This window comes from Sapajus apella, unplaced genomic scaffold, assembly GCF_009761245.1.
Source record: "Sapajus apella isolate SASKATOON/1434 unplaced genomic scaffold, GSC_monkey_1.0 scaffold25, whole genome shotgun sequence".
Taxonomy (NCBI): Eukaryota; Metazoa; Chordata; class Mammalia; order Primates; family Cebidae; genus Sapajus; species Sapajus apella.
Genome location: NW_022436965.1, coordinates 21,524,394 through 21,548,116, shown reverse-complemented (window position 1 = coordinate 21,548,116; position 23,723 = coordinate 21,524,394). Strand labels below are relative to the sequence as shown.

Here is a 23,723-nt window from a genome sequence, read left to right as displayed (position 1 = left end):
GCTACCACTTGTAAGATTGACAGATTGAGCTAATAAAAACAGAGGATGCTCAGTTAAATTTGAATTTTAAATAAACAACCACTTTTTAGTATAAATATATTCCAAACATTGCATTCTTTCTAGCAGCCCTACTATCAGCCCCTTCAAACTTGGCAATACCATACTCTCCTCACATGCACAGTATAGACTGTTTTGCTAAAGTTGTTAACACTGGATGGAAAGTGGGTTAGATTTATTCTTTGTTTCTCAGGATCAACTAGGATCAATGACTGGTGATCACTGAAGGACAAATATAAACAATGTGAGAATGAATGCTCAAACTGGGCAGTTTAGGAAGTATTGGATAGCTATCTACCTGTGAGGGTAGAGGTGATTTTAGTTAGTGTAGAGATGAAGTAGATGATTGCTAAGGTTCTATTGTTTTAATTAAGGTGATTTGAGAACTTGGACAGATTTTTCTGTTTATGATTACCAAACAAGGAAAGTAGATGCATTTTGAGATTACAATGGCATATGCAGATGTGAAACTAAAAGAAGAAAATTATAGGTTTAAAAGGCAGGGGCATCTAAAATGAATACCTTGGTGTTTCTTATGAACACTCACAAAAGATAATAGAAATTTTCTATTTTTGAAGATATAGTTTTCTGCTTGAAGTTCCGCAACATCACAAAATGATTAGTGATAGCAATATTTACCTTTCTAAAGGCACATACCACGTTGTAATCATAATTTATTATGACCTTTTTACGTGAAGCATTCTGTTGTAGGAGTTATTAAGAAATTAGGCAGATGGAGAGGAAAAGGGGTCCTTGGGAAGTTTTTGTTTTTTAAAGCACTTCCAGAAAAGTTTCTGGTAAAGCCCCAGCTCTTAGAGCAAGGCCAGCAACATTTGATATGCAGGCCATTAGAAACTGGGTCTGCTCAACATGGCAATTCCCATGGACTTCTTGTCCTGGCCCCACGTGTTCCTGGCAACATGGCCGCCCTCAAATATCTCCGCGTGTGTAGAACATCTTGGCACCCTGTGTTTGCATATTAAAAGGCTAGGGTGGGAGGGCCAGCGTTTTCACGGGCTTCGTGAATGATGTGCCTGGTCAAACCAATCCCCTGAACCCTATGCAAATCAGACACTGCCTCCTCCAGCCTTTGTAATATACACCTGGCTGATGTTCACCACACTGCAGGTTCCCTCTTTCGGATTTGGAGCCCCCCTCCCTTTGTCTCTGTATGGGGGAGCTTCTTCCTTCTTGCCTATTAAACTTTTTGCTCCTTAAAACCATTCCACGCGTATCTGTATCGTTTTATCTAAACTGGCATGAGGACCAAGAACCCTGGTGTTCCTCTACTTATTGGAGCCATATCAATTCTACATAGGTTGCCTCATTTAATCCTCAGAACAACACTGTGAAGCAGACCTGATCCCTTCTATAGATAATGACAACTGAGGCACAGAGATATTAACTTGCCCTAGGTTATACAGCTGGAATACCCAGGTCTTTGGGACTTGAAAGTTGATATTCTACTGTATCATGCTATATCCCATTTGTATATGCTTTATAGCAACTTTGAGGATGTAAATGACCTAGAGAAAAAATGTATTTAATTTAAGAGCACTTTCAGTGCATGTTGATGGTACCCTTACCAATTGTTTGGCCAATTCTTTCATTAAGAATATAGCATAAACAGCATGGGTACTGACAAAGCATGGAAGCACCTAGGAATGAGTGAATCAAAAGGCAAGCAGGTAAATGAGGCCCTAAAGATAAACCAAGGATTCCTCAATGAAGAGAGTGAGTAGTTTTGCATTGTGTAAAGAAAACTCAGTAGTATCCAGAAATGAAAAGAGAAATTATGGTTTGATTATATCCATCAGTTTCTCTAAATCTCTCCTCTAGAATTTCCTAATAGATTTTAGTTTATATTCAACTTTTCATCTGTATGTAAAGTCAGGTTTCACAAGAGTCCAAAGAGGGAGATACTCTGAACTTAAAGGCACAGTGTTATCTGTCATGAAAGCTTGCATGCCTACTCTAGCCATGGTAATTTTTCTTCTGGGCTATTATGCTCTTAATGTCTACACTTAAGTGGCTTGTTTCCCATACAAATATCCTTGATTATCTTTTGAACTGCTTCTGTTTGTCTTCCTCTGAATTGTAAGCTCCCTGTTTCAAACCATGTTCCACATATCCTTATTTCCTCCACAGCATCTTCCTAGAGCCCCCTTCAAGTGGTAGGCACTTGGTAGTTGTTGACTGATAAAAAGGAGGATGTCATGTGAGAAACTGCAGAAGAGGCAAATAAAGAGAGTAAGCTAGAAAGACAGAGCATCCAGGATAAATGAGGCAATATTTAAGCCTTCAAGCTTCTAAGCTCATGTAAAGGACTGACACAGAGGTGTACACAAGCTTGAACCCTGACTTCTAGCCCCAGGCTTTCCCACTCCTCTGCACTCCACTAGCTGTCTTCTTTCCTGATGGTAGCCCTCATCTTCAGCTCTGCAACCATTCTTTCTGCTGAGACTCTTACCTCCACATACCTCTACTTCATCCAAGGCTGAGGAAAAGCCAGACCTCAATTAGACTGGGTCTTTTAAGACTGCAGAAGACAGGAGAGGGGCCCGGGTGACATTATTCTGAAGACAGCCGAAGTGCCATGTCTGTCTATATAAATGACCCATAAAATGACAGTTTTGTCTAAGAGCCGTTTTCCAGGCCACACCCTCATCAGCGGCTCATTGTTCCACGGGCACCGACTATGCTTCTGATTGGGTGACACTGCCCTCCCCTCCCCCGCCAATCTGAATGGCCTACTACTGTACAAGGACTGGCTGTTTCAGGTTCTCTTATCTGCACATTTGGGGCAAAAGCCAGAGGAGACTGACATGACCCCAGAGTAGTTTACACAACTCTTTCCTTGGCCACGTGGAAGGTGGTTGAAATCAGGCAAAAGTTGGTAGGCGATTATCAGAAGTATCTCCAGAGCAAGCAAACACCTAATTTTAGCAAATAGTGGTTACAGCTTGTACCAGGACTATGAAATGTACCAGTTACAATAAATTCAGTACTTACCTCCAGACATATTTGTGAGGTAAATTTTTGTTTGAATAATTATATATCTGTCCTTTCTGGCTGGTCAAGTACACACTTTTAACCAAGTTTATCCCAAAGGTAACTTGAAATCCAAAGGACACTGGATTTGAGTTTTCTTTATCCGATGTGACACTGGAAAAATGTGTTTTAAGAGGGTGGCGTGTTTTCTAACAGCTTAAATCATGTATTGATTTTCTAAAAGTTCTTATGTTTATCACAACCACAATTAACATTTAGGGCACAGCTTTTAAATTTTGAATTTAAAAAGTCTTATTTAAAACTGTGTATGTTTTTATATAAAGCCCCGCTCTATAATTAAGTTTACTGTATGCTTCAAAATGTTGTAAAACACAGTTTTCTTAGGGAGGAAAAAAAGAGGGTCATTTAATTATGTTTGTTGAGTGAATTTTCTGGTGTGAGTTGTGGAAACCAGTCTTAGAATCATGCCTCATATAATTAAACAATCCCCTTTGGGAGAGAGCCATTTTTAATAAATGCCAGTGTTTTCTATTTCTGCTTGGTTATATAAACAGGCTCCAGAAGAGATCTTCATTTTACAGAAAGGAACCTGAGCTTTGAAGTCCATCCTTGTTAACATTCAACCTTTCACTATCACTTTATAACTTGGAAAAGAAAATGTTTACTATGAGGAAGCAGTAGCACTGATGTACCTTGGATCAAAATTTCCTTAAAAGAAATGTCATACCACAAAAAAAGAGACGAGGTTAAATAATTTCTCTCTTATTGAGCACTGTCAACCCTACCTCCTACTCCTCTACCCCAAGCAGCTTGTTTTCTGCTATAAAGTTGTTCGTTCAGAAACCGTCCCAGTAGGTTAACACAGTATATCCTTTTAGTAGCAAAATTAAACTTCCTTAGTCTAAGAAAGTACTTTCTGGGTCTACCTTTAGCTAAATAAGATTACCATTTTCTACATCTTTAACATTCACTGTGGACCAGGCACTGTGTTAAAACATTATCTCAATATTTGGAACAAGCCTATGAAGCAAGTACTATGATTATCCTCATTTTACTCTTGAAAATATTGAAGGGCAGAGACAGAGGTTAACACAGTCTCACAGTTAATGCATGGCAGAGTTGCGCTGAAACTCTGGCCTGTCAGACCTGGCATTGAGAAAGAAAACTTACCTAGGGAAGCTCTCAATAAGGGCCTATCAGAAAGTTGTGATAAAGAATTCAACTGTACTAATCAAGTGATTTGCACCATTGTGGAAGTTATTTTTATGGAGTTCAGTAACTTCATTGATAGTAAGGACCTGTGTGTGTGTGTGTGTGTGTGTGTGTGTGTGTGTGTGTGTGTGTGAGTGAGAGAGAGAGAGAGAGACAGAGAGAGAGGGAGAGATGGAGTCTTGCTCTGTCACCAAGGCTGGAGTGCAGTGGCACAATCTCGGCTCACTGCAACTTCCACCTCCCAGGTTCAAGCAATTCTCTGTCTCAATCTCCCAAGTAGCTGGGATTACAGTTGCTCGCCACCACGCCCGGCTAATTTTTGTATTTTTAGTAGAGACAGAGTTTCGCCATATTGGTCAGGCTGGTCTCGAACTCCTGACCTCAGGTGATCTGCCCGCCTCGGCCTCCCAAAGTGCTGGGATTACAGGCATGAGCCACTGTCCTCGGCCAGGACTTCTATTATATACATTCTTCCTACTAAGTCTTTGAGAATAGTTGTGAAACAGATAACTGAGCTATGTATTCCAAGTAGCAATGAGAGTTTTTGACAGGATACATATTATTATTATTATTATTTGAGCTGGAGTTTTGCTCTTGTCACCCAGGCTGGAGTGCAATGGCGAGATCTCGGCTCACTGCAACTTTCGTTTCTCGGGTTCAAGCAATTCTCTTGCCTCATTCTCCAGAGTAGCTGGGATTACAGGCATGCACCACCATGCCCAGATAATTTTTGTATTATTAGTAGAGATGGAGTTTTACTATGTTGGCCAGGCTGGTCTCAAATTCTTGACCTTAGGCGATCCACCCACCTCAGCCTCCCAAAGTGCTGGGATTATAGGCATGAGCCATGGCGCCTGGCTCCACATATACATTTTTAATAAACTTTTTTGTGTCTATGTCATATTTCATAGTACGTTTTTCCTAAATGCTTGACCTAGGAAACACATACATGTGTGCATACCCATGCCGAACACACAAATGAATTTAACAGTTTGGTTTATGAAATGAAAGCAATAATAATTTGACTCTTTAGAAACTCTTCATTTTGCCCTATGTCAAAGTCTCTAATCTTTTATCTTCCATGGTGGGCCATGGTTAAGGGACAAATGATAAAGTACAAGGTTTTCAACTGCTAACTGACAAATTTCATATGTTAAAGTATTACTCAAAAAGTTGTTTTGTCTCATGTTTCTTCAAATCTTGAAATAACTTACTTTGCTGACTCATCTATTTTTTTTTTTTGAGACAGAGTCTTGCTCTGTTGCCCAGGCTGGAGTGCAGTGGCGCGATCTTAGCTCACTTTAACCTCTGCCTCCCGGGTTCAAGTGATTCTCCTGCCTCAGCCTCCCGAATAGCTGGGACTACAGGTGTGCGCCACCACACCTATCTAATTTTTTACTTTTAGTAGAGATGGGGTTTCACCATGTTGGCCAGGATAGTCTCGATCTCTTGACCTCATGATCCAACCACCTTAGCCTCCCAAACTGCTGGGATTACAAGCATGAGCCACCGCACCAAACCTCATCTGACTGTATTTTTTTTTTTTTTGAGATGGAGTTTCGCTCTTGTTACCCACGCTGGAGTGCAATGGCGCGATCTCGGCTCACCGCAACCTCCGCCTCCTGGGTTCAGGCAATTCTCCTGCCTCAGCCTCCTGAGTAGCTGGGATTACAGGCACGTGCCACCATGCCCAGCTAATTTTTTGTATTTTTAGTAGAGACGGGGTTTCACCGTGTTGACCAGGATGGTCTCGATCTCTTGACTTCGTGATCCACCCACCTCGGCCTCCCAAAGTGCTGGGATTACAGGCTTGAGCCACCGTGCCTGGCCCCATCTGACTGTATTTTTAATGAGGACTGGCTTTACTAGCACTTTTAGAAAAAAGCTCAGCACTCTACATTGAAAGCCAAATCAAACAGATGGTTAATTATTTCTAGAATGGAATAATATATGATCAGTCTCTCCTCACAATGGGGCCAAAGTTCACAAACATTTACAGAAAATCTACTTATGTCCCAGGTACTTTGCTAGGCACTCTCCTAACTTGTCTAAAGTCATTGCATAGGCTGGGTATGGTAGCTCATGCCTGTAATCCCAGCACTTTGAGAGGATGAGGTGGGCACATTACCTGAGCCCAGGAGCTGGAGATCAGCCTGGGAAACATGACAAAAACCCTACCTCTAAAAAATATAAAAATTAGCTGGGCATGGTGGTGCGTGCCTATAGTCCCAGCTGCTTGGGAGGCTGAGGCAGGAGGATTGCTTGAGCCCAGGAGGTAGGGTTTGTAATGAGCCAAGGCTGTGCCACTGTACTCCATCCTGGGCAACGGAATGAGACCCTGTCTCAAAAAAAAAAAAAAAAAAAAAAAAAAAAAAAAAAAAGTCACAACATATAAGTCATAGAGCTGGGATTCAAATTCAGGTATGTGCATATAGAATACTTTCTGCTACATTATACCAGTTACTGAGGGTAACTGAAAAATTTAATACTTATCATGGACCAGGGACTATGTGACTATGTTAAAACATTATTAATCTTTACAATAATCCTATTTAAAAATCTGTAGCTCTAAAAGAATTTTATAGAACATTTATAAAAAAATCATCAAGATTTTTCAGGGCAAGTTAAAATGTTTTAAAATAGTTTGAGGTCATCTTGATAGTCATTCACTACCCATTTCTCAGTCTCTTCGGCAAAATTTCCTTTCACTTACAGCTACCTGACCATCCTACACTAAATATGCAAATAATTTAATCTTTCAACTTCTGGAATTTGTGTGCTCTTTTATGTACATATGTTGGCTGACTGGAAGAGAAGGAGGCTGGGGTATACATGGGCAAGTACCGTTTATTGTGGACAAATGGTGAAAAAATGTTACTGATATCCACTGATAAGTTCCTTAAGTCATGTAAAGAGAGACTGCTACTAAAAGTTTGCTTTATTTTGTTGCTGAATCAAGCACTAGCTGCTAGTTACAGTTATTTAATTGTGCCTTCCAAACTCACAGTTAGCTTAGCCTTATCAATAACCAAATAATAAACTAGGTCCCAATGGTTATTTCCACATCTAGATTGTTCAGGTGATCAGGAACTCTTTTATTTGTGTTCTTTAGCTTTTAGTTCTTGCTTATATCTATAAAGAAAACAGAAAGAAAAATAATCATCAATAATAATAGATACATTTATGGTAAGGAGAGAATGGGAAACATACTCCATTTCTTCTTTCCTGGTGGTCAAGTAGCTACACAGTTGTAAAGTGAATCTTCTGAGGGGCTTACGGGTAGAAACAGGCAGAAGCAAAAGGATTCCAAGAGTTCATTTGCATCTGGTTTCTGCTCAGATAATAAGATCACAACTGCCAAAAACTTGTAACAGCTTAGCTAACATATAGTTTCCTGTGCAAAAGTATTATTTTATTAAATATTCTCATTCTGGAATTTTACAAGAGTATGACAAACATGTGATCATATGTATAAAATTTAGTAAAATGTGGTCATCTAGAATTTTTAAGTTTATACTCAAAAAGCACCTTTCCTAAGAATACGATCAACAGGGAATGGGGTAAAGTAAAATATACTAAAGTAATCACTAAAGTAAAATGTCACCAAAGTAAAATATACTTCTAACCACTAAAGTAAAATATACTTCTGTGATGCAGGCAGGCTATTAGGTAAATAGTAACACTTAAGTTCACTAACACTAGGGACCATTTCCTCAATTCTCAATCCAAAGAAGTAACCACAGAGCCATAGTCTTTCCTTCCCTTCTACCACACCTTAGGCTTCATTTATTATTCCTCCCCATTTATAATAGAATGGAGAATAGTATAAGCACAAGAAGAAATGTATTCTATGAAGCCAACCATACCTCCTAAGTTTCTCAAAAGATCCTGATTTCAAATATTTGATCATAATATCATTGCCATAAATCACTGACAAATAATATTAACTACAGAGTAGTTTAAAAAATTTCCAGTGCTCATGGAACACTTTCCCAATGAAAGCAAAGACCTCACTGTAATATCATTACCAATACTACATAACAATACATTTCAGTTCCACTTTATTATATACAATTCAAAGTAGGCCGAGTGTGGTGGCTCACGCCTGTAATTCCAGCACTTTGGGAGGTCAGGGTGGGCGGATCATGAGGTCGAAAGATGGAGACCATCTTGGCCAACATGGTGAAACCCTGTCTCTACTAAAAAGAAAATTAGCTGGGCATGGTAGCACATGCCTGTAGTCCCAGCTACTCAGGAGAGAGGCTGAGGCAGAAGAATCGCTTGAACCTAGGAAGTGGAGGTTGCAGTGAGCCAAGATCGTGCCACTGCACTCCAGCCTGGCAACAGAGTGAGACTCTGTCTCAAGGAAAAAAAAAAAGAAAGTAAGTGATAAAAGGTTCACATAGGAAATTAATAAATCATAAACTGTATATGTTGTCTTAATAAAAGAGATTATGTGAAAGGTTTAACCATCTAAACGATGCACAGTTAAATCTAAAAACTAGGTAACATACTGCTGAACTGATTTTAACTTATTTGTAAACCCCTGGACTTTTCTAGAAATGTTAAATTTCTACTTCAGGTACTTCTTGTCTTAGCATTATATGTGAATCTTTAAAAAAAAATTAGTGCTATCTGAGTAGCTTTTGAAGGAGTTTTAAAAATATCTCTGGTAGGCTTACCTCCAAATGCGAAAAAGCTGAGAGGCTCCTGCTGCCCCCACAAAGAAATTAACAGCAAACAGACTCCAATTTTTTGGAATAATTACGAGTGAGTATCTTGACCAAATAAACCCTGTTGAAACAAAATGTTATTTTAAAAAGCGTACATACTGCTGCAATAACTTCAGTGAATACTTAATATTGAGTAAAATAATTATAAAAATAATGCAGGATGAAGGACAAAGAAATGCTGTACTCTGAATTTTCAATAATGTTTCTGTAACTTAGTGTTACACAAAATATTCGATTCTTACATTAAAGAGGAATCTTTAAAGTAAATATGAACTGTAATTTTCTTCCTACTTTAAAAAATATATGTTCATGGCAAAAACCTGACAAACAAAAGCCCATTCAGATACTTATTCTTTCTCTGACTCCTCCATCCATAATTTAATAGCTTCCTAGACATAATGCAGTTAATTTCTTTGTATGTGGGTGTATTTCAAACACTAAGCCACTAAATAAACTGATATAAAACTACATAAAAATAATTTATATTCTACAAGGAACACAGAAGATACTTATTTAATTTACCTGTAGCCATCAAAACAGTGGATTGAGCTGTGCTAAGCTTTTCTGCAGGTCTGGCCATATCAGCTAATCCAGCACACACCAACCCCTGGGAATACATATTAACACATAGAAAGAAAAAAAGTATCATGAGTGTGGAGTAATAGTTTTTAATTTTAGTTAAGCACAAAACATTTTTGAGATTTCCATAAGTTAGCAGCTACAATTTTAATATCCATGCATTAAGAAAATGTAGATTACAACAAAAAAGCACAATGAATTAAAAAACTGCTTTTTGAACTAATTTTATTTTGTTAAGCACACTAAGCAGTCTCATATATCTGAAAGTCAGTAGTATATATATAGATAAGATATATATGTATGCATTATATGTACATACATATTTTGGGTTTTTGTCTATTTCACATATGAGTTTATATTTTTTATATATGTTGGGAACTACTACCTACTGGCGTGGAGGATACCTGAAAGCTGTTAAGGTCATTTCTATAGATTCTTCCTTTGATGTTTTCTGATAATGTTATTATTTTTAATTAAATTAAAGTTTTGATTCAGGGGTACATGTGCAGGTTTGTTACATGGATATATTGTATGATGCTGACGTTTGAGCTTCAAATGAATTATTTTTTAAGAGTGTAAATATCAGAAAAACTGTTATTTTAGTTTTTGGCTTAGATCTTTTTTTTTTTTTGAGACAGCATCTGGCTCTGTCACCCAGGCTGGAGTGTAAAGGCACAATCTAGGCTCACTGAAACCTCCTCCTCCCAGGTTCAAGCAATTCTCATGCCTCAGCCTCCAAGTAGCTGGGATTACAGGTGCGTGTCAACACACCTGAATAATTTTTGTATTTTTAGCAGAGACGGGATTTCACCATGTTGGCCAGGCTGGTCTCGAACTCCTGACCTCAAGTGATCCGCCTACCTTGGTCTCCCAAAGCGCTGGGATTACAGGTGTAAGCCACCACACCTGGCCATTAGATCATTTTTCTTTAACATCAGCATATAAATGGTCATTTCTTTTCTGTGTTTTTGACACTCTCTATTGTGCCTATGGGTTTTGCTCCCACCAGATGAGCTGTATTTTTACCAAGTTACTATGTTTGCCCCCAAATCTGTTTATGCCAGTTTTACCCGTTAATGTAATTTATATGATTTAACAAATTGTTTTAAAGAAAACTAAGCAGGTGGGCACGGTGGCTCACCCCTGTAATCCTAGCACTTTGGGAGGCTGAGGTGGACAGATCGCCTGAGGTCAGGAGTTTGAGACCAGCCTGACCAATATAGTGAAACCCCATCTCTACTAAAATACAAAAATCAGCTGGTGCGGTGGCAGGCATCAGTAATCCCAGCTACTTGGGAGGCTGAGGCAGGAGAATCACTTGAACCTGGAAGGCAGAGGTTGCAGTGAGCCGAGATCGCACCACTGCACTCTAGCCTGCATGACAGAGCAAGACTTTGTCACAAAACAACAACAACAACAACAACAAAAAAAAAAAAAAAAAAAAAAAGAAAGAAAACTAAGCTGGAAATTATATGGGATGCACTATCGTGTAATTTATCCAGGATAGAAAATATGAAACTCAAAAATCCATACACAAATAAAAGCTTTAGCTTTAAAGAAGACTGATTGTCAATGAATATATATTTATATCCTTTAGGTTAAAATAAAATATTTAAGGTACATAGGTTTTTTTGTTTTTTTTTTTTTAGGATTATCCACTTTGACCTTTATGATTAGTTATGTGGTTTCAACTAAACTGATTACAAAGGACTCTACTATAGTTATATTTTTGAAGGCATATGGCCTGAAAGTCTTAATGTTATAGAACATATGTGGCTTTCAGAAGCAACTATTATGTGTCATGTACAGAATTCTACAGATTAATTATCAAATGCTCTGGGATAAGAAAACACAATAAGAGGTACATAAGGTAAGTATCTAATAGAAGAAGTCTGTTCACCAGAGAACAAAACAAAGAAGTTTCTATTGCTATGCTGTCATCTGGAGACTATGTATGACTACAACATGTACTTAAAATAGTTGTTCTTAAAGAGACAGATGATCAAGAATGCACTTATGAGTATATAATGCTGTCAACATCCCACAGCAGTAATGAACCAGGTCAAATAAACACCAAAGCTATTGATAAATTCAATAAACTCCTAAACTATGATAAATTTGAGGTCAAAGAGGCCCCTAAATTTATTGTGAATAGATGAAATCACTCAAACACTTTTAATGATTGAATACTTCAGCAATAAATTCCACTATAAAGATATATAATTTTAATTGCAGGTATATATAATTTTAAGTGCAGATAGGGAGAGAAGAAGGAAATGGTAATGAACTTCCATTAGTCTAAGGGGTTTTAGGATCTTTTCTCAATATGTAGATATGAAAAAAAAAAAAAAAAACTGCTCCCTAGATCTCTGTAATATACAGCTCCAAAATCTCTTATATTCTAATCTTGTCACTTTATAGTTTAAGAGATAAAATGACAGAGACTAAACGTGCCCAAGGCCATAAGATTGAGTCATACCCAATTCCAACTCTAACATTCTCAACCACTTGAATTTACAACTGAGTTTCTGAATTGTTCTAACCATTTTAAAAGTACATTTGGCTGGGTATAGTGGCTCACACTTGTAATCCCAGCACTTTGGGAGGCCGAGGTGGGTGGATCACTTGAGGTCAGGAGTTCAAGACCAGCCTGGCCAACATGGTAAAAACCTGTCTATACTAAAAATTCAAAAAAATGAGGTAGGCATAGTGGTAGGCACCTGTAATCCCAGCTGCTCAGGAGGCTGAGGCAGGAGAATCGCTTGAGCCAGGGGGGCAGAGGTTGCAGTGAGCCGAGATGTAACCACTACACTCCAGCCTGGGCGACAAAGCGAGACTCTGTCTCAAAAAAAAAAAAAAGTACATTTAAGAGAATTACAACAGCCTACAACTCAACAACAACAAAAAACAAACAACTTGATCAAATTAAAAAATGGGCAAAGGACTTGAATAAACACTTCTCCAAAGAATATACACAACTGACCAATAAGTACAGTAAGTGTACGTTCAACATGACTAATCATTAGGGAAATGCAAATAAAAGCAACAAGATCTCTAACACCCATTAGGTGCCTATCATAAAATGAAAACCAAAACGCTCCCTCATCAAAAGCAACAAGTGTGGGTGAGGATGTGGAGAAATTAGAACCCTTATGAATTGCTGGTAGAAATGCAAAATAATGTAGCTGCTGAGGAAAATAAAAAATATTAAGCAGAATTATCATATGATCCAGCAATTCAACTTCTGGGTATATACTTTTAATTCAAGAAGAATTAAGAGTATGGACTTAAACAGATACTTGTACATCAATTATTCATTCATTATTCACAACAGCAAAAATGTGGAAGCATACCAATTGTCCAATCAACATATAGATGAATTTAAAAAATGTGGTAAATACATACAATGGAATGCTATTCAGCCCTAAAAAGAAAGGAAATTCTGACACAAGTGACAACATGAATGTACCTTGTGGACATTATGCTAGGTGAAATAAGCCAACTACAAAAAGACAAATAATATTTGATTCCATTTACATGAGGTACTTAGAGTAGTGAAATTCACAGAGACAGAAGGTCGAATGGTGGTTGCCAGGGACTGGGAGAAAGAGAATGGAGAATTATGGGTACAGTCTTACTTTTGAAAGATAAAAAGAGTTCTGGAGATTAACCAATCTCCAGAATGTTAATAACGTTATTAATGTACTTAACACTACTGAACTGTATACTTTGAAAATGGTTAAGATAGTAAATTTTATGTGTATTTTACCACATTAAAAAATAAAAAAGCCTACAGACCAGTAGTTTTGAAAAACTTTAGAGGGCATCAGAGAATCACATGAAGATGTTATGAAAACACAGCTCACTAGACTCCATGTCTAGAGTTTTAGATTTAGTAGGTCTGTGATGGGGCTGAACAAGTTCTCAAATTATGCCACTGCAGGTCCAGAGAGATGACAATTTAAGAAGCACAGTTATAGACCCAAACTGGCCCTTTCAACATAAAATTAATGATTTGCTACAAACAGCCATAATTGTTTCTTTTTAGCTAAGTGAGAACTTTGAGAAAGAAAACTCTGGGGAAGAGGAAAAGCACTGGGTTTGGAGTCAGAAGTCCTAGGTTCTCTTATTTACCAAATGCTAATCTTTATACTTAAATAAATAAGTCTACTTTTTGAGACTAACTTTCCTCACCTATATTTTGGTGTTAGTACCTTCAGTTCTCATACTAAATTAATAATAAAAGTTAACTTTGGGGTTCTAACTACTTTAATGTTTTACTTAGTAATAAAATTTTAGAATAAAATTCCATGTCCTTATGGCACACAATTGTAAGTTTTTTGATAACAACTATGTTCCCAGAGAGCCTCTTATCTAAAGAGTTCAGAAAAACTAAAGTAGATAGTTACTTTATGTAGAAAATAATGTCTGAGAATTGATTTTCATGAAATCATCTAGGCATACCAAGAATATTCTAAAGTATATCCTTCATATAAGTTACTTTAAATTAGTAAATTCCTATTAAGGAGTTTTTCTTTCAGTAGCCTCTGCAAAAACTCAAGACTTACCCATTTCATAATTGGAGCCCAGAAAAAAACTGTTCTGGGACCTGAAAAAAAAAAAAAGAAAGAAAGAAAAGAAAAATTCAGGAATAAACCAAATATCTTATACATGTCTTTTAAAAGATGTCACCAAACTTTACAAACCAAAGGATTTATCAATCTATTTTTAACCACTTTTACTATGCTTTTTGCATACTTTGTATTTCAGTTAACACTTAGAGAGGCACCACAGTATCACAGTACAGTTCACCCTTGAATAGGTTTGAACTGCACAGGTCCAACTATATTCAGATTTTTTTCAATAAATATACTGCTGTATAAAAACATTTTGGGGAAACAGTTCTAATGTACTTTCATACTAGTTTTACACTCAAGAAGTATTCTCATTCCAAGTGAAAATGAACCCAGTGATAACACCCCATTTTTGTGTATTTTATGCACTGTGTAATTCAACTATAAAAATGGTCAGTCTTTTTTTTTTTTTAAAGACAGAGTTTCGCTCTTGTTGTCCAGGCTAGAGTGCAGTAGTGTGATCTCAGCTCACTGCAACCTCCACCTCCCGGGTTCAAGCAATTCTTCTGCCTCAGCCTCTCTAGTAGCTGGGATTACAGGTGGCTGCCACCATGCCCAGCTAATTTTTTTTTTTTTTTTTTTAGTAGAGACAGGGTTTCATTATGTTGGCCAGGCTGGTCTCAAACTCCTGACCTCAGGAGATCCACCTGCCTCAGCCTCCCAAAGTGCTGGGATTACAGGTATGAGCTGCCGTGCCCACCTAAGTTTAATCTTAACATTAAGCAGCAAAATCTGGAAAATGTTAAAGTGACAATTGCTGCTCTGTAACTTTTTTTTCTTAGTAAGCAGGTTTAGAAAAGTATCGCCAGGTAGTGCAAACTACTTGCCTTTAGCCTTACGTGATAGCAATGCTACACATTCTATCTTCTATAATTTCACACAGTCCTTGATATTTTTTATCCCTCTCAAACTAATTCATATTATTCTCACAGCAAAATTCATTAATTCAATGTCATTTAAAAATCCACCACAGTGCATTTTACATATTTTACTCTAGTTATTTGTAATTCTATGAACCTATCAAGATTATGACTTCCTTGAGGCTAGTGGCTCAATATTATTCATACTTGTACCCCTACTACCTAACAGAATGTAGAATGTTAAATAAAAAGGAAAGTTAGCCAGTAGAATTAGAAGCAGTTTATACTAATTGAAGTTTATTACCCTAATATACAATATGTATGTGTATATACAATATAAAGACATATATATGCATGTGTATATATATATATATATGCATATATATATATACACACACACATATGCAAATAACTTTTAAAGTACTTTAAAATCATAAGTTGTAGCCGGGCGCGGTGGCTCAAGCCTGTAATCCCAGCACTTTGGGAGGCCGAGGCAGGTGGATCACGAGGTCAAGAGATCGAGACCATCCTGGTCAACATGGTGAAACCCCGTCTCTACTAAAACTACAAAAAATTAGCTGGGCATGGTGGCACGTGCCTGTAATCCCAGCTACTCAGGAGGCTGAGGCAGGAGAATTGCTTGAACCCAGGAGGCGGAGGTTGTGGTGAGCCGAGATCGCGCCATTGCACTCCAGCCTGGGTAACAAGAGCGAGACTCCGTCTCCAAAAAATAAAATAAAATAAAATAAAATCATAAGTTGTTTTTATCAGCCTGATACTTAAAAATTGTTAAGTCTGGCTTATGCTTTTAACAGCTTTTTTTTTTTTTTTCCCTGAGACAGAGTCTTGCTCTGTTGTCCAGGCTGGAGTGCAGTGGTGCAATCTTGGCTCACTGCAACCTCTAACTCCTGGGTTCAAGCGATTCTTCTGCCTCAGCCTCCCAAGTAGCTGGGACTACAGGCACATGACACCACACCCGGCTAATTTTTGTATATTTTGGTAGAGATGGGGTTTCACCATATTGGCCGGGCTGGTCTCCAACTCCTGACCTTGTGATCCACTAGCGTTGGTCTCCCAAAATGCTGAAATTACAGGTGTGAGCCCCTGCACCCAGCTGCCTTTAATAGTTTTTTAAAAAATATGCTTGCCGATTTTCTAATTTAATCCTAAAGTCCTGCAGCAATCTAAGTTTCATCTTCTCATTTTTCAAAGAAGCTGGGTATCATCATTAGAATAATTCTTCAGACACTAGAAAGAAGATCATGGCACAAATCCTGTCGTTCCTTGTGGGCCTGAGTAATTATAATGCTAAACTCTTTTTTCTCACATACATCTGGTATCTAACCATTTTTACATTTTCTTGTGTACAATAGAATTTTCCGTATTGTAAGTTTTAGAATAAATCTAGAAACAGTGCTGAAACAGCTGCTGAGAGAAATAAAACTATCACAGAGTCTAAATTTTGATGTTCTTATAACTGAGTGAAAAACCTATCTATATTGTTTCTGGTTATCCAGTTCTCTAAAAAGTATTGAGTGGTCACAGCCACCATACACATAGAACTCTAGCCACACCTTTTTCACTCCACAAGATATGAAAATAATTTAGTTTCTTCTTTGATTAAGGCTAGGGTGGAATTTGAAAAGAATTTTTTACAAAGGGAAAAGGAGAATATAAAAGAAAACAATCTAAGTTTCATTCTTCAAAGAAACTGGGTAAAGGCACTGAGTTTCAGAATATATAATCCAAATTTAACCAAATTTTAGCCCAGGTCAGTGGTTCTTACCAGGATTGTCCCCCAACTGGGGCAGATGTGGCAGCTGCCGCTGCTGCTGCCATCTAGTGGCTACGGGCCTTGGATGCTGTTAAACATCCTCCAATGCAGAGGACAGCTGCTCCCAGAAAGTAGAAGGTTAAGAAATCCTGGCCTAGGGAGAACGATAAGCTAGGCAAACATTCAACTAGTTTCATGCTATTTTATGACTCTTCAGTTTATACTGTCCTTTCTCAATATTCTGCTTTGTCTTTATCTAACTCCTATCCATCAGAAACTCTTCTCAGGCTTCATCTCCTCAAGGAAGCCTTAAAAAAAATCCAGGTTAGGCTAAATACTCCTTCTCTTAACTACCAAAGCAGTCTTTATATCCTTCTATTGTTTTCTGTTAAAATGATTATTTATGCATCTGTCACATTAACCCAAAAACAAGGTCCATTTCACAGGGCACAGTTGCGCGTGCCTGTAGTCCCAGCTACTCAGGAGGCTGAGGTGGGAGGATCGCTTGAGCCCAGGAGTTCTGGGCTGTAGTGTGTTATGCCGATCGAGTGTCCGCACTAAGTTTGGCATCAATATGGTGACTTCCCGGGAGCCGGGGATCTGGGGATCACCAGGTTGCCTAAGGAGGGGTGAACCTGGTGGGAAACAGAGCAGGTGGGAAACAGTGCAGGTCAAAACTCCGGTGCTGATCAGTAGTGGGATCGCGCCTGTGAATAGCCACTGCACTCCAGCCTGGGCAACATCCCGAGACCCCTTCTCTTAAAAAACAACAACAGCAACAACAAAAAACCAAAACAACAACAACAAAAAACAAGGTTGATTTCTTAATCTTCCTTGACAAATAATAAGTATTTGCCAAAGGAACTGAGCTGGATTCACCATGTCCAGTATAGATGCTAATCAAAGATATTCAAACTTTCTGTCTGGCCCAGATTTGCTTCGACACTGCTTCATCCTCAAGGCCAGAATTTATTGTTTACTCATGTCTAGGCACATCAGGTTCCCTTTATAATAAGGATATATTAGATTTCACTCACTAGTTACTCTACTCTTAGACCACAGCTCTCGTCCCCTGAGTCTGATGCCATCATGCACTAATCCTATAAATCAGTCTTTTCAAACTCTCTGGAAATTTAGGGTGAGATTCTGGGATTCCGATCATCACACCTGGTTCATTTTTCTTTGTCATACACAGTGTCTCTGGCTCATATGCAGTATCAATTACTAAATTTAATTTTTATCCTCGCATGGAGTTTTGGTTCATCAATCAAAAGTCAGTTTAGCATATTGTTTCAGTCTCTGGCTGAATGTTCATTTTTACTTTGAACTCTTCAGCAGACTTCTCTTTTTCTTTTTCTTTTTTTTTGAGATGGCGTCTCGCTCTGTCACCCAGGCTGGAGTGCAGTGGCGCGATCCTGGCTTATTGTAACCTCCGCCTCCCAGGTTCCAGTGATTCTCCTGCCTTACCCTCCGGAGTAGGTGGTACTATAGGCACATGCCACCACGCCCAGCTTATTTTTTGTATTTTTAGTAGAGATAGGGTTTCACCGTGTTAGCCAGAATGGTCTTGATCTCCTGACCTCATGATCCGCCTGTCTTGACCTCCCAAAGTGCTGAAATTACAGGCGTGAACCACCTCACCCACAGAGTTCTCTTGTTATATTTCAAAGCTGATGTTTTTTTTGTCACCCCAAAATTGTTTTCTGAGTAAAGCCTCTAGATTCTGGTTCCAAGCTTGGTTGACAAGCTTAAATGATTGATCCTTGGGGTTAACAGTCAATCTTTTCAGTAGGTTTGACTAGTCACTAATTTACTAAATTGCCCAGAGCTAGGTAATAGTTTTATAATATTAACAGCATGCCCTTCCCTGCCAAACCAAACAAGAACTGAAAAAACTTCAAACATCAAATTATGGTTGCTAGAACCTGGATCAAGAGAGGTATTTTAGTGAGTGAATAATTTTAAACTATGAAAACAAACTCTAATTTTAGTTTAATAACTGTCACATACTAAATAGAAAAATAGCAGTAGCAAATACTTAAGACCTTCTAAATTGCTAATTTTTCTGAGATACTAGAGGATGCTGACAAACAATGAAAAAATCAGTTTAATATCTATAAATGCAAACAAGTAGTGTTTTCTTAATTGCTAAAAAAAAGAAAAAATGGTCACACAATGGGTTAACAACATTTTTAAAGAAAACTAAGACCAGGCGTGGTGGCTTACACCTATAATCCCAGCACTTAGGGAGGCTGAGCAAATCACGAGGTCAAGAGATCGAGACCATTATGGCCAACATGGTGAAACCCTCTCTCTACCAAAAATGCAAAAATTAGCTGGGTGTGGTGGCAGGTGCTTGTAGTCCCAGCTACTCGGGGAGGCTGAGGCAGGAGAATCGCTTGAACCTGGGAGGTGGAGGTTGCAATGAGCCGAGATTGTGCCACTGCACTTCCAGACTGGCAACAGAGTAAGACTCCATCTGGGAAAAAAAAAAAAGAAAAAAAAGAAAACTTAACCCTTTCGTTTTAGCTAATTAGCATTCAACTAACATTTCTTAGCTTTTTTTTCCTATAAGAGTAAATAATAAGTCAGAGTAAGACAAATAAATTTAGACATATGTAAATTCAGATACAGAGGTTGTCTTCCAGAAAACAACAACTGATCAACAGCGGATATGGTAGCAAAAAAACCTTCCAACTTACTTCAAAATTTCTAAACATAAAGTTTTTGCAAAACAAAGCATTTAGAAATAGGAATCACTCAAATAGTGACAATATAATGTCATATGTGTCATTCTAGACCTGGAAAACACAGGCTTATGTTCTGTACAATGACACAGCTATTCTCATGAGAAAGCGTAAAAATAGATAATTATGACACTAGAAGTGATTATAATACCTTAATATTAGAATAAGCAGATGTATAAACTAACAGATACTGGCTAACATCCATTATGATAAATGAAAAATCGCATTAATTTATAGCCCAAGATGAAGGAAATTGTCCACATCAGACATAATATATATTCTTTTTTTTTTTGAGACGGAGTCTTGCTCTATCACCCAGACTAGAGTGCAGCAGCACGATCTCAGCTCACTGCAACTTCCACCTCCCAGGTTCAAGCGATTCTCCTGCCTCAGCCTCCTAAATAGCTGGGACTACAGGCATGTGCCACCACGCCCAACTAAGTTTTTATATTTTTAGTAGAGATGGGTTTTACCATGTTAGCCAGGATGGTCTCCATCTCCTGACTTTGTGATCCGCCCACCTTGGCCTCCCAAAGTGCTGGGATTACAGGCGTGAACCACCACGCCCAGCCCTATACTATATATTCTTTTAGACAAAGAATTAACACATTTTCATCTTGTTTCTTAGAACACTACTACTGGATGTTGAAGACGGCCTCAAATGCTGACAATATGGAAACATCAAACAAGCTGTTTAAAATGTCTATACATTTAAAACTATGAATTATTTTCAAGAATAATGAAAAATACAGACTATAAGTTATTTTGTGTTTTATTGCCTCATTTTTAAAGTGAAACCGATGTGTCTAAATTCAGACTTTCCATAGAATTTTAGAAGTTCTGCAAGTGAATATCATAAGCAAATAGCAGAAAATTTCAAATTAACAAACTTAGTTTGCCTTGAACTTCAATGAACCTATTGGTAAACTGACATAAACTTCCTAATTTCCTTATTTGAGAGAAATTACTGTTAATAAAGTATGAATTCTACCCGGAAAGTAGGCCACCTATTGTGTATATGGCACCTGTAATCCCAGCTTCTTGGGAGGCTGAGACAGGAGAATCACTTTACTTGGGAGGCAGAGGTTGCAGTGAGCTGAGATCATACCATTTCACTCCAGCTTGGGCAACAACAGCGAAACTCCTTCTCAAAAAATAATGTTGATTGAAAATATACTTTGGTTTGAAATTCCAAGGTAAAGAATAGGTAAAGAAATGATACATTTTAAATTTACTATTTCTTCAGGTACAAAGAATCAAATACTTTTAGATTTAGAAAGACTGCTTAAATATCTACTGTAGGAGCTCATAAATCAGGTAAATGAGGCCTATCTACTGTAGGCACTCATAAATCAGGTAAATGAGGCCCAGTAAACAAATTACTTGTTTAGAATAAATAACTCAGCAAAGATACAAACCTAGATCCCTAAATCCTAATATAACAATAATTATATGACCTTCCCCAATGAAATCTGAGATTCCTGAAGGTTCTGAATGTACGAAAAGTCCTAAGAGAATACCAAATTGTAGATTATTAGTTGAAAAAGACTTTAAGCAAAGTCCAAGCTCCCTCATTTTTACCAATGAAAAAGATGAGGCACTTAAAGTTAAGTCATTTGTCTTATACTCAAAAGAGTTCTGGATAGAACAAGGACTAGAACACAAGCTTCTTTGATTCCAGTCCTCTTTCTACTATATCATACTGGACTTTAAACATATTTCATACTCTGTTATAAGCAAAATTAGTATTTTTACATGACCTGGAAATAATAAACTATAGCTTTTCTTAGGGCTTTCGTCTCCTTTAGCACATCTAAAGAATTTAGTTAGGTGAGGCATAAAAAGTTCTAATTTATTAAAATTAGTTAAAAGCAGGATAGCACACAAAAAGTATGTTAAGTGTTGAACAACTACATCAAGGATGATATTCCTCTCCGTTGCCCAGGCTGGAGTGCAGTGGCACAATCTCGGCTCACTGCAAACTCCGCCTCCTGGGTTCAAGCGATTCTCCTACCTCAGACTCCTGAGTAGCTAGGATTACAGGTGCGCACCACCATGCCCAGCTAATTTTTGTATTTTTAGTAGAGACAAGGTTTCCCCATGTTGCCCAGGCTGGTCTTGAACTCCTGACCTCAGGTGATCCATTCGCCTTCCCAAAGTGCTGGGATTACACGAGTGAGCCACTATGCCTGGCCGATATTCCTTTTATGAACTCTTCTGAGAATACAATCTCTGTGTGGGTGGGTTTTGTTATTTTATCCACTGATTTATATCCTGAGTGCCAGAACAGTGTCTAATACACAATAGGCCCTCAAAAAATATTGAATAATTCAACTTTCTTGCTGGCTGATTGTTTGAAGATATTCTACTTTTCACCAATATTTCACAATTGTATTTGAAATTCCAATTTGACATCTAGTTCTAATCTCTTAAAGTAATAAAAGTTATTACTTTAAAAAATATATATAGTGTAAATATTTAAACATAATATATTAAATATACACTTAAGAATATATATCGACATATATTAATATCTTAGACGGGCATTAAGTTCCTTCACTGACAATCTGTGGCAAGAAAGTAAGTTCTAAAAGAGATGCTAAAGAACTGTATAATTCAAACTATGTAGATATGTACACTGATTATTTGATCCACATTTTTTATTTTTTATTTTTTAATTTGATTTATTTATTTATTTATTTGAGATAGTCTCGCTCTGTCACCCAGGCTGGAATGCAGTGGTGCCATCTCGGCTCACTGCAACCTCTGCCTCCCAGGTTCAATTGATTCTTCTGCCTCAGTCTCCTGAGTAGCTGGGAATACAGGCGCACACAACCATACCTGGCTTATTTTTTGTATTTTTAGTAGAGACGAGATTTCACCATGTTAGCCAGGATGGTCTTGATCCCCTGACCTTGTGATCTGCCTGCCTTGGCCTCCCAAAGTGCTGAGATTATGGGCATGAGCCACCATTCCTGGCCCAGTTATTTGATTTTATTTACATACAATAAAACAATACATATTAGAACTAAGTGGTATTTATCTATCGTAACATCAATCATCTTAGCATTGAATTTAAAATGTTTACGATACAGAAATTCCCTAGTAAACAGTGCTAACATTGCTTCATTTAGTTTATTTTTATTTAAAAAGAAATATCCTCTAAGTTTTTAAAATTAAACAAGCTAATTCTCTTATCTAGGAAAAAGGCAAATATTCTTCTCATGTAGACTTTAAAGTAACTTTTCCCATGAGTCTTCAGCGGGAACCCATGTAATGTTGAGAATGACATTCTCAGCACCAGCACACTAAGCACTGCAACAAGTTTCACAGAACTATTTTTTCAAATGCTCTTCCACTTAAGCCAAAATGTAATTCAATAAAAGGAGAACTACAATGAGTTAAAATCATATGGTTCAAATAGCTGTTTTGGGAACTAACTTCACCAAAGGATTGTTTTTAGACTCTTTAGAGCTGTGGTCTTTCAACTCCTTTTGAATATATGCTGCATCAGTAAAAAACAATTTGAGCACACATCCTCTTTATAAATCATTTATATATCTATAAATTATATAGTTACTGCACTAATATATTTTTGCATTACAAAATATACATACAATGAAAAATTTAAATGGATGAAATAATAGTAAGCCTTAATAGCAGTTCTATTATTTTCTTCCTACATTCCAATGTTTCATTGTGTGCACCTCTTGGGGTGACTCGTCCCATCTGGAACTCACAAATACAAATAAATGACACTTCTCCACGGATTAATTTTCTTTAATCTTTTAAGAAAACAATGGGGGCGGGCACGGTGGCGCACTCCTGTAATCCCAGCGCTTTGGGAAGCCAAGCCGAGCTGATCACCTGAGGTCAGGAGTTTGAGATCAGCCTGACCAACGTGGGGAAACCCTGTCTCTACTAAAAATACAAAAATTAGCTGGGTACGGTGGCGCGCACCAGTAATCCCAACTGCTCAGGAGGCCGAGGCAGGAGAATCGCTTGAACCCGGGAGGCAGAGGTTGCAGTCAGCCCAGATCGTGCCACTGCACTCCAACCTCTGCAACAAGTGACACTCCGTCTCAAAAAAAAAAAAAAAAAAAAAAAAAAAAAAA

The 23,723-nt window shown here is 37.8% G+C and overlaps 2 protein-coding genes and 1 long non-coding RNA gene across 3 annotated transcripts in view; 1 reads left to right on the top strand and 2 right to left on the bottom strand.

Moving 5' to 3' along the window:
* Nucleotides 1-4,408, bottom strand: part of ADCY10 (adenylate cyclase 10) — a 102,373-nt gene extending 97,965 nt beyond the window's left edge. The window contains exon 1 of the mRNA XM_032291495.1: nucleotides 2,538-4,408. The gene's annotated coding sequence lies outside the window, so the exon portion shown is untranslated. The remainder of the gene's footprint in view (nucleotides 1-2,537) is intronic.
* LOC116560196 lies at nucleotides 4,311-15,956 on the top strand. The gene is made up of 3 exons (XR_004272845.1): nucleotides 4,311-4,387; nucleotides 11,271-11,277; nucleotides 15,926-15,956. It is a non-coding gene; the product is annotated as an uncharacterized LOC116560196 (long non-coding RNA).
* The window catches only part of MPC2 (mitochondrial pyruvate carrier 2), a 20,641-nt gene continuing 3,773 nt past the window's right edge, over nucleotides 6,856-23,723 (bottom strand). The window contains exons 2-5 of the mRNA XM_032291494.1: nucleotides 14,162-14,202; nucleotides 9,537-9,621; nucleotides 8,964-9,075; nucleotides 6,856-7,413 (exon numbers count right to left, since the gene is read on the bottom strand). Of these exons, the coding sequence (XP_032147385.1) occupies nucleotides 7,377-7,413; nucleotides 8,964-9,075; nucleotides 9,537-9,621; nucleotides 14,162-14,202 (275 nt within the window). The 3' untranslated portion in view covers nucleotides 6,856-7,376. The remainder of the gene's footprint in view (nucleotides 7,414-8,963; nucleotides 9,076-9,536; nucleotides 9,622-14,161; nucleotides 14,203-23,723) is intronic.